The sequence below is a fragment of the Macaca nemestrina genome, chromosome 13 (assembly GCF_043159975.1).
Source record: "Macaca nemestrina isolate mMacNem1 chromosome 13, mMacNem.hap1, whole genome shotgun sequence".
Taxonomy (NCBI): domain Eukaryota; kingdom Metazoa; phylum Chordata; class Mammalia; order Primates; family Cercopithecidae; genus Macaca; species Macaca nemestrina.
Genome location: NC_092137.1, coordinates 25022168 through 25042644, shown reverse-complemented (window position 1 = coordinate 25042644; position 20477 = coordinate 25022168). Strand labels below are relative to the sequence as shown.

The 20477-nt window shown below is 48.3% G+C and overlaps 1 protein-coding gene across 2 annotated transcripts in view; it reads right to left on the bottom strand.

The window, feature by feature from the left end:
• Positions 1–19607, bottom strand: part of LOC105479806 (EFR3 homolog B) — a 115149-nt gene extending 95542 nt beyond the window's left edge. The window contains exon 1 of one of the 2 annotated variants that reach the window (XM_011738107.3): positions 19588–19607. Coding sequence is in view for 1 of the 2 variants with exons in the window: in XM_011738108.3 (XP_011736410.1) it covers positions 19109–19115 (7 nt within the window). In the remaining variant the exon portion in view is untranslated. Of the gene's footprint in view, positions 1–19108; positions 19305–19587 lie in introns of those variants that run through there. The other variant, XM_011738108.3, reaches the window with a different exon arrangement.
• Positions 19608–20477: the final 870 nt, after the last annotated feature.

Here is a 20477-nt window from a genome sequence, read left to right as displayed (position 1 = left end):
TCGGTGTGGCATTAGATTTTTTAAAAAAAAAATAAGTAGGCTGGGCAGGATGGCTCATGCCTATAATCCCAGCAGTTGGAGGCCAAGGCGGGTGGATCACCTGAGGTCAGGAGTTTGAGAACAGCCTGGCCAACATGGTGAAACCCCGTCTCTACTAAAAATACAAAAAAACTAGCCAGGCGTGGTGGTGCGCACCTGTAATCCCAGCTGCCTGGGAGGCTAACACAGGAGAATCACTTGAACCTGGGAGGTGGAGGCTGCAGTGAGCCCAGATCACACCACAACACTCCAGCCTGGGCAACAGAGCAAGACTCCGTCTCCAAAAAAAAAAAAAAAAAAAAAGTAAGGGCCAGGTGCGGTGGCTCAAGCCTGTAATCCCAGCACTTTGGGAGGTCAAGACGGGTGGATCACGAGGTCAGAAGATTGAGACCATCCTGGCTAACATGGTGAAACCCCATCTCTACTAAAAATACAAAAAAATTAGCTGGTCGTGGTGGCAGGTGCCTGTAGTCCCAGCTACTCAGGAGGCTGAGGCAGAAGAATGGCATGAACCCAGGAGGCAGAGCTTGCAGTGAGCCGAGATCACACCACTGCACTCCAGCCTGGAGGACAGAGCAAGACTCTGTCTCAAGAATAAATAAATAAATAAATAAATAAATAAATAAATAAATAAATAAGTAAATAAAGCTCGTTGCTGTTCACTTCTGAGTAGGCCATCTACATTGCCCGTGTGAGAGGCAGCTTGAGCAAAAATCAACCTCCAGGTTGGGCACAGTGTGTCCCACCTGTAATCCCAGCACTTTGGAAGGCTGAGGCAAGGGGATCACTTGAGCTCAGGAGTTCAAGACCAGCCTGGCCAATATGGTGAAACTCTGTCTCTACCAAAAATACAGAAATTAGCTGGGTGTGGTGGCACACGCCTGTAGTCCCAGCTACTCGGGAGGCTGAGGCATGAGAATCACTTGAACCCAGGAGGCAGAGGTTGCAGTGAGCCAAGATTGCACCATTGCATTCCAGCCTGGGCAACAAAGTGAGACTGTCAGACTATCTCAAAAAAAAAAAAAAAATCATCCTCCAATTCAAGGTGTCAACCCCTGTGGCTGAGTTGGAGCCAACATCGGAATTCACATTTATTCTTTTCTGTGGAATATGCTTGGCTCTCTTCTTTCCATCAGCAGTCACCATGGGTCTCTCGCAGTACCTCGGTTTTGTCACTCAGAAGGAGAGTGGCTAGATTTTTGGGGTTTTTTGTTGTTGTTTTTTTGGTTTTTGAGACAGAGTCTCGCTCTGTCACCCAGGCTGGAGTGCGGTGGCATGATCTCAGCTCACTGCAAGCTCCGCTTCCTGGGTTCACGCTATTCTCCTCCCTCAGCCTCCTGGGTGGCTGGGACTACAGGCGCCCACCACCACACTGGGCTAATTTTTTGTATCTTTAGTAGAGATGGGGTTTCACCGTGTTAGCCAGAATGGTCTTGATCTCTTGACCTCATGATCTGCCCACCTTGGCCTCCCAAAGTGCTGGGATTACAGGCGTGAGCCACTGCGCCCAGCAGACAGCAGCTAGTTTTTTGATATTGCCCCCTCCCCAAGGTAAATAGCCCATTTGCCATTAACTCAGACCACCCTTAACAGGTACTCCAATTTTGACAATTATTCCTCCAGCCACTTTCACAAAACACAGTAGCAGACATTCTCTTAATTTTATTTAAACTTTCTTTACTGAAAAAAAATGGCACTTTAATGATAGTCTTAATTTGAGTTGGAAGAGTTTTCCAGAGATCCAAAGAATATGAAGATGCCAGCTTCTGAGTCTCCTTTTATAGACACCCCTGAGCAATAAGGTGACTACACAAAGCCATCAACGTGGTCTGATCCATGCCATTGGCAAAGGGTATGATGAACTGATAACATGTGTATGAAAACCTTTTTTAAAAAAATTGTGGTAAAATATACACAATATACAATTTGCCATTTTAGCCTTTTTTATTTATTTATTTATTTTGAGACAGAGTCTCGCTCTGTAACCTAGGTTGGAGTGCAATTGTGTGATCTCAGTTCACTGCAACTTCCGTTTCCCAGGTTCAAGCAATTCTCCTGCCTCAGCCTCCTGAGTAGCTGGGACTATAGGCGTGCGCCACCATGCCTGGCTAATTTTTGTATTTTTAGTAGAGATGGGGTTTCGCCATGTTGGCCAGGCTGGTATCGAACTTCTGACCTTGTGATCTGCCCATCTCGGCCTCTTAAAGTGCTGGGATTACAGGCGTGAGCCATTGCACCCAGCCCATTTTAGTCTTTTTTTTTTTTTTTTTTTTTTTTTTGAGACAGAGTTTCACTCTTCTCGCCCAGGCTGGAGCACAATGGCGCGATCTTAGCTCACCACAACCTCCACCTCCTGGGTTCAAGCGATTCTCCTGCCTCAGTCTCCCAAGTAGCTGGGATTACAGGAATGTGCCACCACGCCTGGCATTTTAGCCATTTTTAAATGTACAGTTCAGTGGCATGAAGTCCATTCACACTGTTGCACAACCATCACCATCATCTATCTCCAAAATTCTTTTCATCTTGCAAAACTGAAACTCTAACCAGTAAACAACAATTCCCCATTCTCCCTCCCCCCATTTCCTGGTAACCTCTATTCTACTTTCTGTCTCTATGAATTTGACTACTCTAGCTTCCTCATACTAGTGGAATCATACACTACTTGTCCTTGAGTGACTGGCTTATTTCCCTCACCATAATATCTTCAAGGTTCAGCCATGTTGTACCATGTGTCAAGATTTTCTTCTTTTTTAAGACTGAATGTTGGCCGGGTGTGGTGGTTCATGCCTGTAATCCCAGCACTTTGGGAAGCCCAGGCAGGTGGATCACCTGAGGTCAGGAGATTGAGACCAGCCTGACCAACATGGTGAAACCCCATCTCTACTAAAAATACAAAATTAGCATGCTTATAATCCCATCTACTCGGGAGGCTGAGGCAAGAGAATGGCTTGGCCCCAGGAGGCGGAGGCTGCAGTGAGCCGAGATCGCGCCATTGCATTCCAGCCTGGGAGACACAGCAAGATTCCATCTCAAAAAAAAAAAAAAGACACTGAATAATACGTAGATACTGCATTTTTGTTTATCCGTTCGTCTGTCGATGGACACCCGGGTTGCTTCTATGGTTAGGCCATTGTGAATAATGCTGCTGTGAACATGGGTGTAAAGATGTCTTAAATCTCTGCTTTCATTTCTTTGGGGTTTATGTCTATTGGTGGGATTGCTGGATCATATGGTAATTATATTTTTCACTCTTTGAGGAGTCACCATACTGTTTTCCCATAGTGGTTGCACCATTTTTTCCCACTACCCGTACACAGTGATGGTTCCAATTTCCCCACATCCTCACCAACACTTGGTTATTGTTTTTTTGTTTTGTTTTGTTTTGTTTTTGAGACAGAGTCTCACTCTGTCGCCTAGGCTGGGGTGCAGTGGCGCAATTTCGGCTCAATGCAACCTCCGCCTCCAGGGTTCAAGCAATTATTGTGCCTCACCCTACTAAGTAGCTGGAACTACAGGCACTTACCACCATGCCTGGCTAATTTTTATATTTTTAGAAGAGACGAGGTTTTATAATGTTGGCCAGGCTTGTCTCGAACTCCTGACCTCAGGTGATCTGCTTGCCTCGGCCTCTCAAAGTGCTGAGATTACAGGCGTGAGCCACCATGCCTGGCCAACACTTGCTTATTTTCTGCTTTTTTTGATAATAGCCATCCTAATGGGTGTGAAGTAGTATCTCACTGTGGTTTTGATTCCTATTTCCCTAATGATGAGTGATGTTGGGAGTCTTTCATATGCTTCTCGGCCACTTCTTTTTTAAAAGAGACAGGGTCTCACGCTGTTGCCCAGGCTGGAGTGCAGTGGCTATTCACAGGCTCAAGCTCGCTACTAATCAGCATGAGAGTTTTGACCTGTTCCGTTTTCATCCTGGGCTGGCTTACTCCTCCTTAGGTAACCTGGTGGTCCCCTGCTCTCTGGAGGTTACCATATTGATGCCAAACTTAATGCAGACACCAGACTGGTATAGTGAACTACAGCCCAGAACTCCTGGGCTCCAGTGATCCTCCCGCCTCAGCATCTGGAGTAGCTGGGACTACAGGCACATGTCACCATGCCCAGCTATAGATCTTTTATGAAGAAATGCCTAGTCAAATCCTTTGCTCATTTTTAATCAAAGTTGCTTGTTTTTGCTGAGCTTTAGGTGCTCTTTTCTTTATATATTCTGGAGGTTAACCTATTATCCAGGATATTATTTGTAAATATTTATTTGTAAATATTTTCTCCCATTCTGTAGGTTGCCTTTCACTGTTGAAAAGCATCATTTGATGCACAAAAGTTTTTAATTTTACTGTAGCTCAATTGATAATGGTCTCTTTTTTTTTTTTTTTAAATAAACGGTGTTTCGCTCTTGTTGCTCAGGCTGGAGTGCAATGGTGCAATCTCGGCTCACTACAACCTCTACCTCCCGGGTTCAAGTGATTCTCCTGCCTCAGCCTCCTGAGTAGCTGGGATTACAGGCATGTGCCACCGTGCCCAGCTAATTTTTGTATTTTTAGTAGAGATGGGGTTTCTCCATGTTGGTCAGGCTGGTTTCAAACTCCCGACCTCAGGTGGCCCACCTGCCTCAGCCTCCCAAAGTGCTGGGATTATAGGCGTGAGCCACCACGTCTAGCCTGATAATGGTGTTTTCAATAAGAATCTATGTGGGATATAAGAGAAGAGCGTTGGAATAAAACAGACCTGTTTTTTTTTTTTTTTCTTAGCCATGCCACTTAACGATCTGGGTGACTTGCACAAGGCATTTAACTTATCTGAAAATGGCAGAGGAAGCAGGGAAAGGCATACCCACCATGCAGAAGTTTTGTGAAACCAGAATGCATGCAGAGCAAGAATTGTAGCACCAGCACTTGGAAGGGACACGGCTCCTACCTACCGCTACACCAGTGGGGGTCATGCCATTAGACAGACAGACACTGAATTCACAAAGGGAGCATTATCCCTGTCTTACCAATGAGGAAATTTACGCATAGCCAGGTTACATAAAGAACCTGAGATGGCAGCACCTACATTCCCTCTGGGATCTTCTGAAAACTTCTACTCTGGCTGTACCACCAGCCCCGGGTGCCTCAGCTGCAGAACAGAAGAGCTGGAAAACCCTTCCAGCCCGTTCATTCCAGCTCTCTGAGTTTACGGATGATGAAACTGAAGCTGAAAGAGGTTGAGAATCTTGCCCAAATTTACACAGCAATCACCTCTAATGGCCAACTCTCCCCCTTGTCCAGAAATGTCCTTGATAAAATAGAAGGACGGTGCTGGCGCCTCCCAGTGCCACCCATGCCTCTCCAGAACGCTCAGCCCACTCTCTGAGAGTGCTGTCTGGGGGAGAGGAGGACGTTTTGAGCAGCCCTGTGGAAAAGCTTTTGGACAGTCAGACGTGCTTACTGTATTTGCCAGCTGCTGGGCCCAGGCCTGCCTGTAGGATCAGGCACTTTTAGGAGCTGGATGACAGCAATGGGAAGACCCTGCTGTTTTTCCCTCTTCTGCTTTGTCTGTATATGACCTGAAGACCTGCTACTGCACACAAGCTGAAGGTGCACAAGGCTGCTTAGTGGTTTATCAGGAACACTCCAGCTGGCTGCTTCCAGGCAACGAGATACAGACATTTACTGCCTCTGCCTCAAAGGGCCTTTTCATCATTCTTGTTTTGTAAAGAAAAAAAAGCACAAGTAATATGAATGGAAATCAAAATAGAGACTTATCCATAATTATACCATTAAATGACCTTCCTTTCAGAAGAAAAGACTGTGACATTTATCCTGAGTGCCACAAACCAAGGAGGAAATCCATGAGAAGTCCTTCTAACAGCCTTAACCGTTTCAGCAGGAAGGCTGAGGGGCTGTGTCGGCAACCAACACCTCCATGTATGGAGGAAAACTCAAACGGCTGTATTCTAATACATTCTTTATTTATTTGGAACAAAAATCCATGAAAAGACATGTTGAGATGACAAAATATGATTGCTGCCACTACAGGACTCTCTCTGACCTTAGAGAAATCCCCAGCCCATGTTCATTGATACCCTGGAAACACCGGCTGCTATGTAGGTGTAGACTAATGGATGATATGTATCATTATTTTATAGTCAGATGCAAACATTTGGACTCTTACTACTACATACCAAAGTTCCCTGTCAGATGCTAGGAAAAACAAAGCTGATTAAGATAGTGTCCTCAAGAGGTTCACTGATCTGTTGTGTAAAGAAATAAATGACAATAGTAAACTCTAAGATACAGTAGAGGAGACCTGGAGGGAGCCTGCAGAGCTCCAGATTTTCCCAGCTTCCACCCTGTATGCTTCTGCTCTAGAAGCATCCCTCCTGCACACGCTGTGAGCAGCTATATGGTGCTAGGGATGCATCCCTTCACTGTAAGTCGTTCATTTCTACGAGATCTTCAGGCAAGGTCTTCATAAATGTTCTCGTAATTTAGGGATTATCCTTCATGCAATGCACAAACAGTATTTCTTTTTACCCAGCTAAAAAGAAAGTGAGGAAATGGAAAGAAGTCTTTATGAATAGCTATGACAAGGGTGGGATGGGAGCTCGGCCAAGCTAAGATTCAAGACTCCTGGCTTCTGAATGCTTGAGTTTATCTGGGACCTTCTGCATGGTAATAAGACAGTTAGCATTTGAATCTAGGAACCCTAATTCTCAGATTTATAGACAAACCACTCTGTCAGGATAAAGGACGTACTATAGAGCACCGAGCTTAAAAGGCCCTGTGGGTCCCCAATGAGGGACTTGTATAACCCAAGTCCTAGACGTAAGGCCATAAGTTATCTATGTAAAATCTATGAAAATATTCAATTTGGAGTTCTCTAATAGTAAAATTTGCTGTTTGGCATAAGACATGTGCAGTTGCCGTCAGGCACAAAGCAGTGTTTTAATGTCACGTGAAGCTCTGTGAATGCTTGCTTAGGAGGCAATGGAGTGAACAGACTTGAACCAGCTGCATGACCTTGGGCAAGTTATTGAACTCCTGAATCTCAGCATTCTCCACCCAACCACAGAAATGATGATGACATCCACCTCCAGAGAGTTCTTCTGAATTGAGATAATGAATAGAATGGCATGGAATAAACATTGCAAAATTTTAGTCATGCATACGAATTTAGAATTGCATAAGGATTTAGATAAAGATGTCACCTCTGTCCTCTTTGTGGCTTAAGAGATTTTCTTGTCTTTCCAGTGCAGAGATGAGAGGGACACAGTCATGGACTGCTGCCCTGCGGGCAGCCCTCTAGAGGATGAGGACGTATTCAAGGTAATCAGTTCATGGTTGTCCCCTCTCAGGGTGGATAGACAGCACTGAGGCAGGCTCCTCAGTATCTCAGGAGCCCTGTTTCTATGTTCTTACTACCCAGACCCTTCTAAGGATTTTCATTAACAAATACAGCCTATATATGACACACTCATCCTTGTATGCAGGGACTGTCACTTTCTGGAAAGGGTATGGCTATATTCCAGAAGCATCCATAAAAATTACCTGCATGGGTCGGGTGCAGTGGCTCATGCCTGTAATCCCAACACTTTGAGAGGCCGAGGCAGGCGGATCACCTGAGATCAGGTGTTTGAGACCAGCCTGGCCAACATGGCGAAACCCCGTCTCTACTAAAAATACAAAAAACTAGCCAGGCATGGTGGCAGCCACCTGTAATCTCAGCTACTTGGGAGGCTGGGGCAGGAGAATCGCTTGAACCTCGGAGGCAGAGGTTGCAGTGAGGCGAGATCACACTACTGTACTCCAGCCTGAGTGACAGAGGGAGACTCCATCTCCAAAAAAAAAAAAAAGAATTACTTGCATGGTAATAATGTCACCTTTCACAGGTATGGTGTCCTGCAATATAAGTCCATGTACATAGACATTATCTCATTTGATCCCCCTCATACACCCTCACGAGTGGGGCAGACTAATTATCCCACCTCTCCAGGGGGAAGAATGAGCTCAGACAAAGACGAACTAAATGTCCAGGGCCCTCTGGCTGGAAGATGGTCATCTGGGACTTGGACCACCATGTGTCCATCAATTCCAGCCTAACCCATGGACTGCACAGCTTTGCTGTCTAGGGATAAGGGATCTGCACAGGACTGGGCCTGCACCACACAGCCCAGTCCCAGCTCCACCTCTTAGAAGCACCAGTTGCTGCCTGGACCTGAAGATGAAGGGAAGGAATTTTTCGTTTGTGTGTTTTTTGGTTCTTTTTTTTTTTTTTTTTTTTTTTTTTCTTGAGACAGAGTCTCGCTCTGTCACCAGGCTAGAGTGCAGTGTGCAATCTCAGCTCACTGCAACCTCTGTCTCCCGGATTCAAGCGATTCTCCTGCCTCAGCCTCCTGAATAGCTGGGACTACAGGCACACACCACCATGCCCAGCTAATTTTTGTATTTTTAGTAGAGATGGGGTTTCACCATGTTGGCCAGGATGGTCTCAATCTCTTGACCTCATGATCTGCCCACCTCAGCCTCCCAAAGTGCTGGGATTACAGGCGTGAGCCACTGCGCCTGGCCAGGGAAGGAGTTTTAATTCACACCCAAACCATCAGAAGAGCAGAAGCTCCTCCTGCAATGCCAGGTTCCCGGTTTCTGCTCTTCTCCAGGCCAAGCACTGACTGACCATGGAACCCATCTCTAAGAACACTGCCCATCAGGTGTGTGTGACCCAGCCTTGGTGGTGACACCCCATTCTGCAGTCTGCCTGTCTCTGAAAGGCATGCCCACGCTTTCTTTCCAGGCCATTGTTGGTGCTTGCGTTGTCTTCCGCCCTCCTCAGCCTGCTCTCTGGCCTGTCTCTCAGGACCTATCCTCACTATGGTCCCCAAAGCTCTTCCTGGGGCCCTTCTTTCTCTTTGACAAAGTAAAGGGAGGTGGGAAAGGTGCCAAGAGTGAGAAGTGATCCAGAAGTGAGAGCTCGCAGCCTCGCTGTTGACTGGCCTGGGACCTTCAGCCCTGCGTCTTACATTCTCTTGCCCTTCCCAAATTATTAATAATGCATGAGTCTGAAGTACAGTGAGCTCCACAGAGGAAAGACCTGTGTTCTCTGGACTATTCAGAATGTTCTAGGGACAGTGTGACAGGAGGCTGAGTCCACACTCCGGAGCTGGAATGCTGAGGTCCAAATCCCAGACTTTTCACATAACTGGGTGGCCATGGAGAAGTGATTAAACCTCTCAACACCTCAGTTTTCTCATTTCTAAAATGGGAATACTAATCCTTCATCATAGAGTTTGGGGAAGATTATATAAGACATAAAAACTGCTTAGTACAGACAAGTTTATCCCCATAAAAAAGTGCTTAGAATTCTGCCTGGCACAGGCCGGGCAAAGTGGCTCATGCCTGTAATCCCAGCACTTTGGGAGGCCAAGGGGGGCAGATCATGAGGTCAAGAATTCAAGACTAGCCTGACCAACATGGTGAAACCCTGTCTCGACTAAAACTACAAAAACGTTAGCCGGGCAGGGTGGCGTGCACCTGTTAATCCCAGCTACTCAGGAGGCTGAGGCAGGAGAATCGCTTGAACCCAGGAGGCAGGGGTTGTGGTGAGCAGAGATCACACCACTGCACTTCAGCCTGGGTGACAGAGCGAGACTCCGTCTCAAAAAAAAAAAAAAAAAAAAGAACTCTGCCTGGCACACAGTGGTGCCCAATGAATGGAAGCCACATTAACAGAAACTGTGCTGTTATTCAGAACCCACCTGAGGCTGAAATATATACAGTGAGTCAGAAGTGACAAAGAAGCAAATGAAAACGATGATGCCTCGCTCAGAATGCATTCATTCAACATGGTTTTTGAGGACCATTCAACACGGTTTTTGAGGACCAGGCAGTGTTCTGTGCCCTAAAGATGCAGTAGAGAACAAGAGAAATGTGTTCTCTGCCAGGTGCAGTGGCTCATGCCTATAATCCCAGCACTTTCTTTTCTTTTCTTTTTTTTTTGGAGACTAAGTTTCACTCTTGTTGCCCTGGCTGGAGTGCAGTGGTGTGATCTTGGCTCACTGCAACCTCTGCCTCCCAGGTTCAAGCGATTCTCCTGCCTCAGCCTTCTGAGTAGCTGGGATTACAGATATGTGCCACCACACCCAGCTAATTTTTGTATTTTTAGTGGAGACAGGGTTTCACCATGTTGGCCAGGTTGGTCCCGAACTCCTGACCTCCGGTGATCCACCCACCTCAGCCTCCCAAAGGGCTGGGATTACAGGAATGAGCCGCCAAACCCAGCCAATCCCAGCACTTTGGGAGGCCGAGGTGGGCGGATGACCTGAGGTCAGGAGTTCAAGACCAGCCTGGCCAACATGGTGAAACTGCGTCTCCACTAAAAATACAAAAACTAGCCAGGTGTGGTGGTGCGCGCCTGTAATCCCAGCTACTTGGGAGGCTGAGGCAGGAGAATCACTTGAACCCGGGCGGCAGAGGTTGCAGTGAGCTGAGATTGCGCCACTGCACTCCAGCCTGGGTGACACAGCAAGACTGTGTCTCAAAAAAAACCACAAAAGAGAAATGTATTCTCTGCTTTCATGGAGCTTACAGTTTACTAGGGGAAACAAACAAGAGAAATATTAGTGATGAATGGCCATACGGTGAATTAAAATATGGTATGCAAAGGAGTGTGACCAGATGGCCTCCTGAGATGGTGAAAGCAAGAACAGCTTCTCAGTGAGAGATCTCAGAAGATCACATCATCCATCAAAAGAAAAATCAGGCCAGGCACGGTGGCTCACGCCTGTAATCCCAGTACTTTGGGAGGCTGAGGTGGGTGGATCACCTAAGGTCAGGAGTTCAAGACCAGCCTGACCAACAGGTGAAACCCTGTCTCTACTAAAAATACAAAAAAATTAGCCAGGCATGCCGGCTCACGCCTGTAGTCCTAGCTACTTGGGAGGCTGAGGCATGAGAATCGTTTGAACCCAGGAGGCGGAGGTTGCAGTGAGCTGAGATCGCGCCACTGCACTCCAGCCTGGGCAACAGAGTGAGACTCGGTCTCAAAAAAAAAAGAAGGAAAAAAAGAGAAATCATATCCACAATTGCAAAGGGGCTGGAGCCTCTGTGAGCAAACCAGGAGGCAGCCGAGAGCAGGGTCAGTGGCAATTCCACCGAGGGAAATCAGTCACTCAACCTCTCCACAAACTCGCATTTGGACCAATCCTAATACCATGCAAATAGATAAAGAGCAGATTAAGATGACTATATTTTCAAAAGAAATATCTAATTTAGACCAAGGTTTAGGCAGTATCTCCTCTTCTAGGATGAATTCCTCTCAAATCTTAGCATCCCAAAAAAGCTGTATTCGTCCTAGGCAATCTCATTAATTTTACAATGCTAATGAATCTTGTAAATGACTTTCCCCCTCTTAATTTTGGCCTACAGTAAGCTCAAAATGGAATTTGCAACATGGCCTGCTTATATGCATTTTTTTCTCTGAAATGACTTTATTCCTGGCTTTTTTTTTTGTCTAAGATTTTCTTTGCTTTGATCTCTTTATGTATTGTCATGTGTGTGTAAAACATATGCCCCAAATCTTCTTCAGAATAAATGTATAACTCTAGGTAATTTATTTTCTATTTTAAAATCAACTTTTTAAAAATAACTGCTTATATAACCCCCATTTTAGGTACCATGGAAAAAAATTTTTTTAAGTTTCAGTTCACCTTTTCCTCACCCTTACCCCTGCACCCCCACAAAGAGCTTTTTTTTTAAAGGAGCCAACATCATCCTTTGCATATGCACAGAAACTTGTGGTCCAAAGCTTTCTTGCTCCTTAGGCCACCACCTGTGGCTGCAATAACTGTCTCCTCCTCTGCTTCTCTTCATTTTCATATCACCTCCCACCACCCTGCACAGCTGCCCCCAGCTTGATTTCACTTCACATCACTTGAGCAAATCAGTCCTTCGACAGTTTCAAACCATCAATGGCTCCCACTGCTCACAGGAATAAGTGCAAACTCCTTATCTTGACATTATCGCCTTATCTTTTTTTTTTTTTTTTTTTGAGACAGAGTTTCACTCTTGTTGCCCAGGCTGGAATGCAGTGGCACAATCTTGGCTCACAGTAACCTCCACCTCCCGGGTTGAAGTGATTCTCCTACCTCAGCCTCCCAAGTAGCTGGGATTACAGGCATGCACCACCACACCCCGCTAATTTTGTATTTTTTTTTTAGTAGAGATGTGGTTTCACAATGTTGGTCAGACTGGTCTCGAACTCCTGGCCTCAGGTAATCTGCCTGCCTTGGCCTCCCAAAGTGCTGGGATTGCAGGTGTGACCCACCGCAACTGGCCTATCTCTTCATCTATCACATAATTCTCCCCTTAAACTCTGCTCAAACCCAGCGAGCCCCCCGACTCTCCCTGGACAGGTCTTCTCCATCCCCACCTCCACACACACTTCCTCACATTGGTGCCTCCACCAGCCACACCCACCTCCCTTCTCCTCTACTCCTCGGTAGAGGAGAAATGGCTGTTGCTTCTGAAGCCTGCCCAGATGACTCCACCTAGCATGGGTCTCTTCCACTTCAAGATACTGCTGGCTGAACACCTGATGAGTAACTCCATTCCGCTTTGCAGAACAGTGCAATTTTACCGAACTTTGTATCATTTAATTGTTTGCATGTTTTATAACTTGTTTGCCCAGTTAAATTCTAATGTTCTTGACAGAAACTACTTTTGCATATTCTTCCATCCCTCATGATGGCCTCTGTAGTATCATACATAGCTGCTATTCCATAAATACTTGATAGCTTATATCCCTAGTCTATATCCCTTCCAAACACAGAGCAGACAGCAAAAGACAGGCAAGTAGTTAATAACTCATACTCCCATGACAATTCACTAACACGCAAATAGTTAGAAGATAAAGAAGTGTTTCACTAATAATAAAGAATGCAAGTTAAAGTGATATACATTTTCTATCAAATTAGCAAGTACTGGGGAAAAAAATCTTAATCTTGAATGCTCTTGAGAGTACAGGGAGATAGGTGATTTTATAACTGCTAGGAGAAGTATAATGGATACAAAGTGAAAATAATTGGACAATATGTAACTAGTCTTAAAATGTTTATATACCTTGACCAATCCATTAGAAGGGCTACAGTCTAGGGAAAAATTCCAAAGTTCACAGAAAGCTTTGAGTACCAAGTACTTCTCCAGGGGCAGTAATACAGAAACACCCCTAAATGTACAATAACAAAATTATACATCCTTTCAGTGCACCATTACACAGACATTAAAAATGATAGCCAACGAGCATACTAACTTGTGGGGCATGCTTATATTCTAGTGCCAAGTGGAAAAAAAAAAAAAAGGATACAAAACGTTTTAAAATGAATGATTTCAGGCCAGGTGTGGTGGTTCATGCCTGTAATTCCAGCACTTTGGGAGGCTGAGGTGGGAGAAATGCTTAAGGCCAAGAGATCAAGACCAGCCTGGGCAATATAGTGGGACCCCATCTCTACAAAAAACAAAAAATTAGCTGGGCATGGTTGAACATGCTCCTGAGTAGTCCCAGCTACTCAGGAGGCTGAAGCAGGAGGATCACTTAAGCTCAGGAGGTTAAGGCTATAGTAAGCCATGATAGTGTCACTGCACTCCAGCCTGGGGGAGAGTAAGATCCTGTCTCTAAAATAATGAATGGTTCCAACCACCTAAACAAACGCATGGAAAGAAAGATACTAGAAGAGTAAATGTTATGTTTATAGTTTACTGTATTTTCTAGATTTTCTGGAGGGATTAGATGATTGTTTACATTTTTCCTTTGTTTGATACAAGGAACGGTATCACAGTACTGTTCTTAATCTTATGGAACAAAAATTCTTATTTGTTTTATTTTTGCCCTTAAAAGAAAAATTAAGGGCCAGGCATGGTGGCTCACACCTGTAATCCCAGCACTTTGGGAGGCCAAGGTGAGCGTATCAGTGTGAGGTCAGGAGTTCGAGACCAGCCTGGCCAATGTGGTGAAACCCCATCTTTACTAAAAATACAAAAATTAGCCAGGCGTGGTGGCATGCGCCTGTAATCCCAGCTACTCGGGAGGCTGAGGCAGGAGAACTGCTTGAACCTGGGAGGTGGAGGTTGCAGTGAGTCAAGACCACGCCACTGCACTCCAGCCTGGGCAACAGAGCAAGACTGTCTCAAATAAATAAATAATTAAAAAATTTTAAAAAAACTAACTAGGAAACAGAGAAAGGAGAGTTAAGAAAAGGGGCAGGGAAAGTGGGGGCAGCTCTCTTATCCTAATTCATCTCTGCCATGAGATAAACACTGCTGTCATCTTTCCAGAGGCAGGAAAGAGGCTCAGAAATGCTCGAGTTCAAGATTACCCGAGGGTCGGAGCTAGGGTTCAGACCTAGGCTGTGGGGTTCTTGGTGCTCCTTGAAGCCAGGATCAAAAAGAAATAGCAAGGAAAGGGCTGGAGGAGGTGAACACAAAACCAGAGCGGTAATTGATGTCATATATAGAAGTTTGCTTTAAATGGGTAAATTGTGGATGATTTTTTTTCTCCACTCTTTTCCAGATTTTCTGTAATATAATATTACCTTTATTTTTATTTATGTACAAGAAAAAACTGTGACCACTTGTATTCACTGAACTGTGAGCAGCAAGAGAGAAAACAGGCTCACCTGGCCCCCTTCTCACGGGGAATAAAAGAGTTGGAGTGGTGGGTAGGAGGGGGAAGGGCACACAGCTCCCACATGCACAGACCATACCTGGCATCTTGGGGCTGCAGAAACCTCAGGATCTGGGGGAGGAGGCTGATGCATGTGTGTGCACATGCGCACATGTGCTGTGGGATCGCCCGTGAGGAGGAGCAGGGCATCCATGGAGATTTCTGCAGAGGTAAGACTTTGCCCCTCAGGGGGAGCCTGCCTTGCCCTGTAGTTTCTCCACCCTTCTGGCATCAGTCTCACTCACCAAACAGGATTCCGTCAAGCACATTTTTGGTGTGGTTTTTTGTTTTGTTTTGTTTTGTTTTGATATGGAGTCTTGCTCTGTTGACCAGGCTGGAGGGCAGTGATGCTATCTCTGCTCACTGCAACCTCCGCCTCCCAGGTTCAAGCAATTTTCCTGCCTCAGCCTCCCCAGTAGCTGGAATTACAGGTGTGTGCCACCATGCCTGACTAATTTTGTGTTTTTAGTAGGGATGGGGTTTCACCATGTTGGCCAGGCTGGTCTCAAATTCCTGACCTCAGGTGATCCACCCACCCTGGCCTCCCAAAGTGCTGGGATTACAGGCCTGATCCACTGTGCCCAGCCCAAGCACATTTTCAAAAAGTTGTTTGCTGTTGCTATTTCCTTACAGTCAGCATTCTCAACCACTAAGCGGGACGAGAGGCATTTGCTGAGGATGAGGCAGCACTCAGCGGTGAGGAAGAATTAGGGCAGCTTTGGTGTTAGTGGGATCGGGGTGCGCAGACTGTGGTTGGGGAAATCCTTTCCAAATGTCCCTCCTAGCTGGCTGCCCTAATTCAGAGGGTGGCATTTCTCAGAGCTCTGTCTCACCTCAGTGGGGAAATGGGATTCTCCAGCCCACATGAGAGCAACAGGGAAACTCTTAGCTGTATAATTTTTTTTTTTTTTTTTTGAGACAGAATCTCGCTCTTGTCTCCCAGGCTGGAGTGCAATGGCGCTAATCTCAGCTCACTGCAACCTCCGCCTCCCGGGTTCAAGGGATTCTCCTGCCTCAGCCTCCTGAGTAGCTGGGATTATAGGTGCCTGCCACCATGCCCGGCTAATTTCTGTACTTTTGGTAGAGACGTGGTTTCGCCATGTTGGCCAGACTGGTCTTGACCTCCTGACCTCAGGTGATCTGCCCACCTCAGCCTTCCAAAGTGCTGGGATAACGGGCGTGAGCCACCGCGCCCAGCCTTAGCTGTATAATACTAACAAAAGGAAAAGCTCATGGGAATCCATTTTTGCAGAGAATTTGCTAATGATCTTCCCACCCCAGTAAAAATGCTTTCATTTTTTCATGTCCCTTGTCAATCTGCCTTCATAGGATTCCCACACAAAACTGTGGGCAGTCACTGTGTCCTTTTGGAGAGCCATTTCCAGAAAGCGATGGGTTTAGGGATGACTGAGTGGTGAGGAGACAGCTGGGGTGAGTCTGAGAAAGAGAAGTGGCTCAGCGGCCTGGCACTGGCACAGTCGAGGTGATGTGCGAGTGTAAGCGGGGGTGGCAGGTGATACAAACAGGCCTGTGCCCGAGTTGGCAGAGAAGAGAGGAGGGAACAGGTCCAAGGGGGCCCAAAGGGGACAGGCTCTTGAGCAACCAGTTTCAGGAGCTCGGAACCTCTTGTGATGCTCACAACGGACCTGGAAGGTAGACAGACATGCATTTCACTTTTGTATACAGGGATTTAATTCTGAATGACAATCCCACTTGCCTAAAGTCACCCAGCCATCAAAGGGCTCCTGGATTAAGATGGGATGACCCCAGAACAAGGATTCCTTCTATCCTGGATAGCACTGTGTCCTTCAGCAAAGACATGGGGCTCCCAGTCTCCCATAAGCAGAATGAAGAAGGCTGAGCTGTGGAGGGCAGAGGCAGGGTGAGGAGGAGGAAGGATGGGAGATCCTCCAGAGCTGGAAAGATGGGAAGACAAATTTATAGTGGCACAAGTCACCAAGGTGGGTGGACAAGGGACACCTTTACCTAAAGCTCTTAGGTGACTTTTGGCTCCACAGGGGGGCCTCTCTGCCCATCAGTTAATAAAACCCCTGGTGGTATTTTTCTAATGAGCCTTTATAGGACACATGGGGGAGGCTAGGAGGTGGGAGGGGGAGAAGCACAGTGCCAGGAGGCCCCTGTTTTCATTCTGCCCTGTTCCATCTGTGTCACTCTGGAAAAATAACTTGTAAAACAAGAAGAAAATAGCAATTATAAGAAGTCCGTAATTCCAAGCTCCCCCTCGACCTCCTTACTCACTTTTTTTCATCACTATTGATTTCTGGTGAGAAAATGACTTTAAATATCACACAAACCCTTTCTTTTCATGAAAGTCAGGAATATGTTAAAATCCAGGCAGCTGAGTCCTCACCGGGGGAGTGGGCTCCCTCCCACACCTCCTAAGATCAGACTCTGCACCCAGCAACTCAGTAATAATTTCCCACCCAAGCTTGGTGTGACTTTCCTTTGCCGCAGGCAACTGCCCAGAGGATTCCTCCATTACAATCTTTCTATGAATCATTCAGGGTAAATACCATCTCTGTTTGCATCTGGGGAAATAAAAATATAAAAGAAAAATGAAAATCTGTGATGTGTCTGAAAATAGCACCCAGATGCATTGGCTCCCCAGTTCACCTTTCTGACTATCCAGCTCTTCCTTGTCTTGCTTCATACAACAGAGGCAGCCTGGGACCCCCACCTTCAGATATCTCAAATTATCTGGGGCTAAGTACAATGAGGCAGTCCAGCAGAACCCAGTTCCTAATTCTGACCCATTCTGATGAGCCTGTCCTAACTCCTTCCCCACTGCAGGTGCCCCTGCAGTCACATGCTTTTGTCAAATGATCTGCAGCTTCAGGCTGCTCCCTCTGCAGAAAAGAATAGGGGTAAAACAGAGAGAGTAAAAAATATATCTATCTATCTATCTATATATATATATATAGCTCACAACCTCTGGCTTGTAAAGCACAACCGCCTTGTTACCTTTCCCCAGAGTCCCCAGTGGTCAGCAGCACAGCCTCTCAGGCCAACCTCCCCCTCCCCCCACTTGGTCCAAGAGAAATGGTACTTGCTGAGGGGACCTGCTGATGTCTCACCCTGGATCAGAAATGCAAATGTATTTTTGAGCAACTGGGCAGGGAAGGAGACTGATGAAAAAGTTGAGTCAGTCTCTTTCTTTCTCTCTCTCTCTCTCTCTCTCTCTCTCTCAGTAGGGGGGCCCACCAATTGCTGAGCCTTTCCACCAGGCTCTCAGTTTCCTCTGCCTCTAACAAACTTTGTGACTCACAGTCTGTTCCAGGAGCGAGGCAGCTGAGCAGCCGAGCAGCCTCAATGATGGGTTAAATTGGGAAAGCAATCTTCTCCAAACACTGACCCCTCAAGTGCAGCCTGAGCCCATACCTTGCAGTGGGGGTGGGAGGTGAGCACAGCTTCAATTCTTTTGCTGGCCCTAGAAGAGCTGCCAGAGACCTGGGTTTTCATAGACTTACGCCTACTGGGATCACACACACACGCACAGCCCTTGATGGGCTGCAGGTTCGGGAATGCAGTCCATTCTGAGACTGGTCTAGGTCTCCAGTGCTCCATTCATCAGAGCTGCACTGTGGGACCCAACGCGCTCTCTCTTCTTCACCCACACTGCCTGCAAAACCAGAAGGATTCCTGGCAAATGATCAAGCAGAGCCGTGCATCGTGAGGGTCTGGCTAACTGTTGCACGGCAGTTGAGGGGATGGCGGTGGAGGCGGGGAGAGGTCAGGGCTGTGCTGCACTCTCAGCAGCGTCTCCTCCCTTCATCACTGCGGAGGACAAATCTGGAAGTTGGGGAACCTGGATCCCGCAGGGCGGCAGGGGCAGGCAGAGGCCGAGTCCATTCAGGCCGGCGAGACGAGACTCGGCCACTGGCTGCTTCCCGGGCCTCGGCGCCGCCTCCCGCCTTCTCTGAGCCGCGCAGACGACCGGCCGCGGGCGTCTCCCTCAGCCCTGGACCGGCTTCCCGCAGAAAACTACCAGGCACAAACCGCTTTTGTTAATTTCGCAAATGCTGCCACACGACCACCTCCTCCAGCACTCCCGGTCTGCTCGGCTCGGGAGACCCGCTTTCCCCTGAGCCTCCGCCCCCCGAAGGACCACCGCCCAGCACCAACACGCGCCGGGCCTGGAGAGGACCCCAGGGTCCCCGGCCCGAGGCATCTTTGTCCTCGCAGCGCAGACGCGCGCGCAGAGAGCAACCGCAACAGCCCCGCCGGGCACCGGGTCGGCGGCCTGGCCCCGCGCCGGGGCCGCGCAGGGGGACAATGGTTCGCGCCCGGGAAGTTTGCGGAGTCGCCCCCGCAGGCTCGGGCCCGGGCGCGGAGCCCTCCTTACCGTACATCTCGGCGGGGCGCGCGCCTCCCGGGAGGCCGGCGTCGCAGCGGCGTTCCCAGCCAGCCCTCTGCGGCGCCCGCCTTTCATTCACAGTCGGGGCGGGGGCTGGCGGCGGCCGACAGGAGCCCGGGAGGGGAGGGAGCAGACGCGGGGGCCGGCCGCGGGCGGGACGGAGCCGGGCACAGCCAGCCCATTCAGCGCCGGGCTGGCAGCGGCCGCCTCCGCTCGGGTTGCTGGGCCCGGCTGCGCGCAGGGGGCGGGGGCTATGCTAATGTAATGCCCCTCCCTCCCGGCTCGGCCAACCCGCAGCCGCTGCGAGCCCCTCGCCCCGCCCCGCCCCTGCGCCCCGCCCCCGAGAAACCCACAGCCTGAGATGCGCGTTTTCCGAGGCTGTCGCCCTAAGGGCTGCGGCGTGCACCTGCGGAGCTACCCATCCCAACTCCCTGCTCCTGTCGGAGCGCTCGGAAGCTCTCCCTAACCTGGGGTCCTCGAGGTCAGCCGGGGCGCTGGGAGCTGCAGGTGCACCCCTCCTCCAGTTCTGTCCAGGCTGCGTGGGCTAAGCCGGGGGTGCAAGGATGGGAATTGGGGGATAACCTCCACCCTCTCCTGGCTACCTTAGCTGAGCGCCATTCTCTGATGAAGCCCTCCAGCCCTCAGCTGCGCCCTACGAGCTACTCTCTTGCTAGGTGCCCAGCCACTCTGGCTAGGTGCTTGCTACCACCAAACAGCGTCCTTCCTGGGTCAGGGACGCAGGAAACGCACCCCACTCCCAACCCCCAAGGGCTGCAGGAAGTCCGCTTGCTTTTCCTCTCCCCGATTTATATGTGTAATTCGCAAGCTTTGCCGCCAGGATCCTCTCTAGCTGAGCCCCAGTGCCGACTTGAATTCCAGCTCTGCACCTGCCGTGACCCTGTGAGGAAGAGGCACAGAGAGGCAGGGGCTCATGCTTACGCCCCACACCTGAAGATCTCTCCTAAGCTAGCTCAGGACTTTCCTGGGCTTCTCATCCAGCCTTCTCTACATTGAACACGTTCCCCTGTCTTTTTTTTTTTTTCGACCTAGAATCTCACTCTCGCCCAGGGTGGAGTACAGTGGAGCGATCTCGGCTCCCTGCAACCTCCGCCTCCCGGGTTCAAGCGATTCTTCCACCTCAGCCTCCAGAGTAGCTGGGACTACAGGTGCATGCCACCACGCCCAGTTAATTTTTGTATTTTTTGGTAGAGAAGGGGTTTCAACATGTTGGTCAGGCTGGTCTGGAACTCCTGACCTCAAGTGATCCGCCCGCCTCGTCCTCCCAAAGTGCTGGGATTACAGGCCTGAGACACTTCTCCTGACCCTCCTGGCCTTTCAACATCGATTTCTTAGTTCT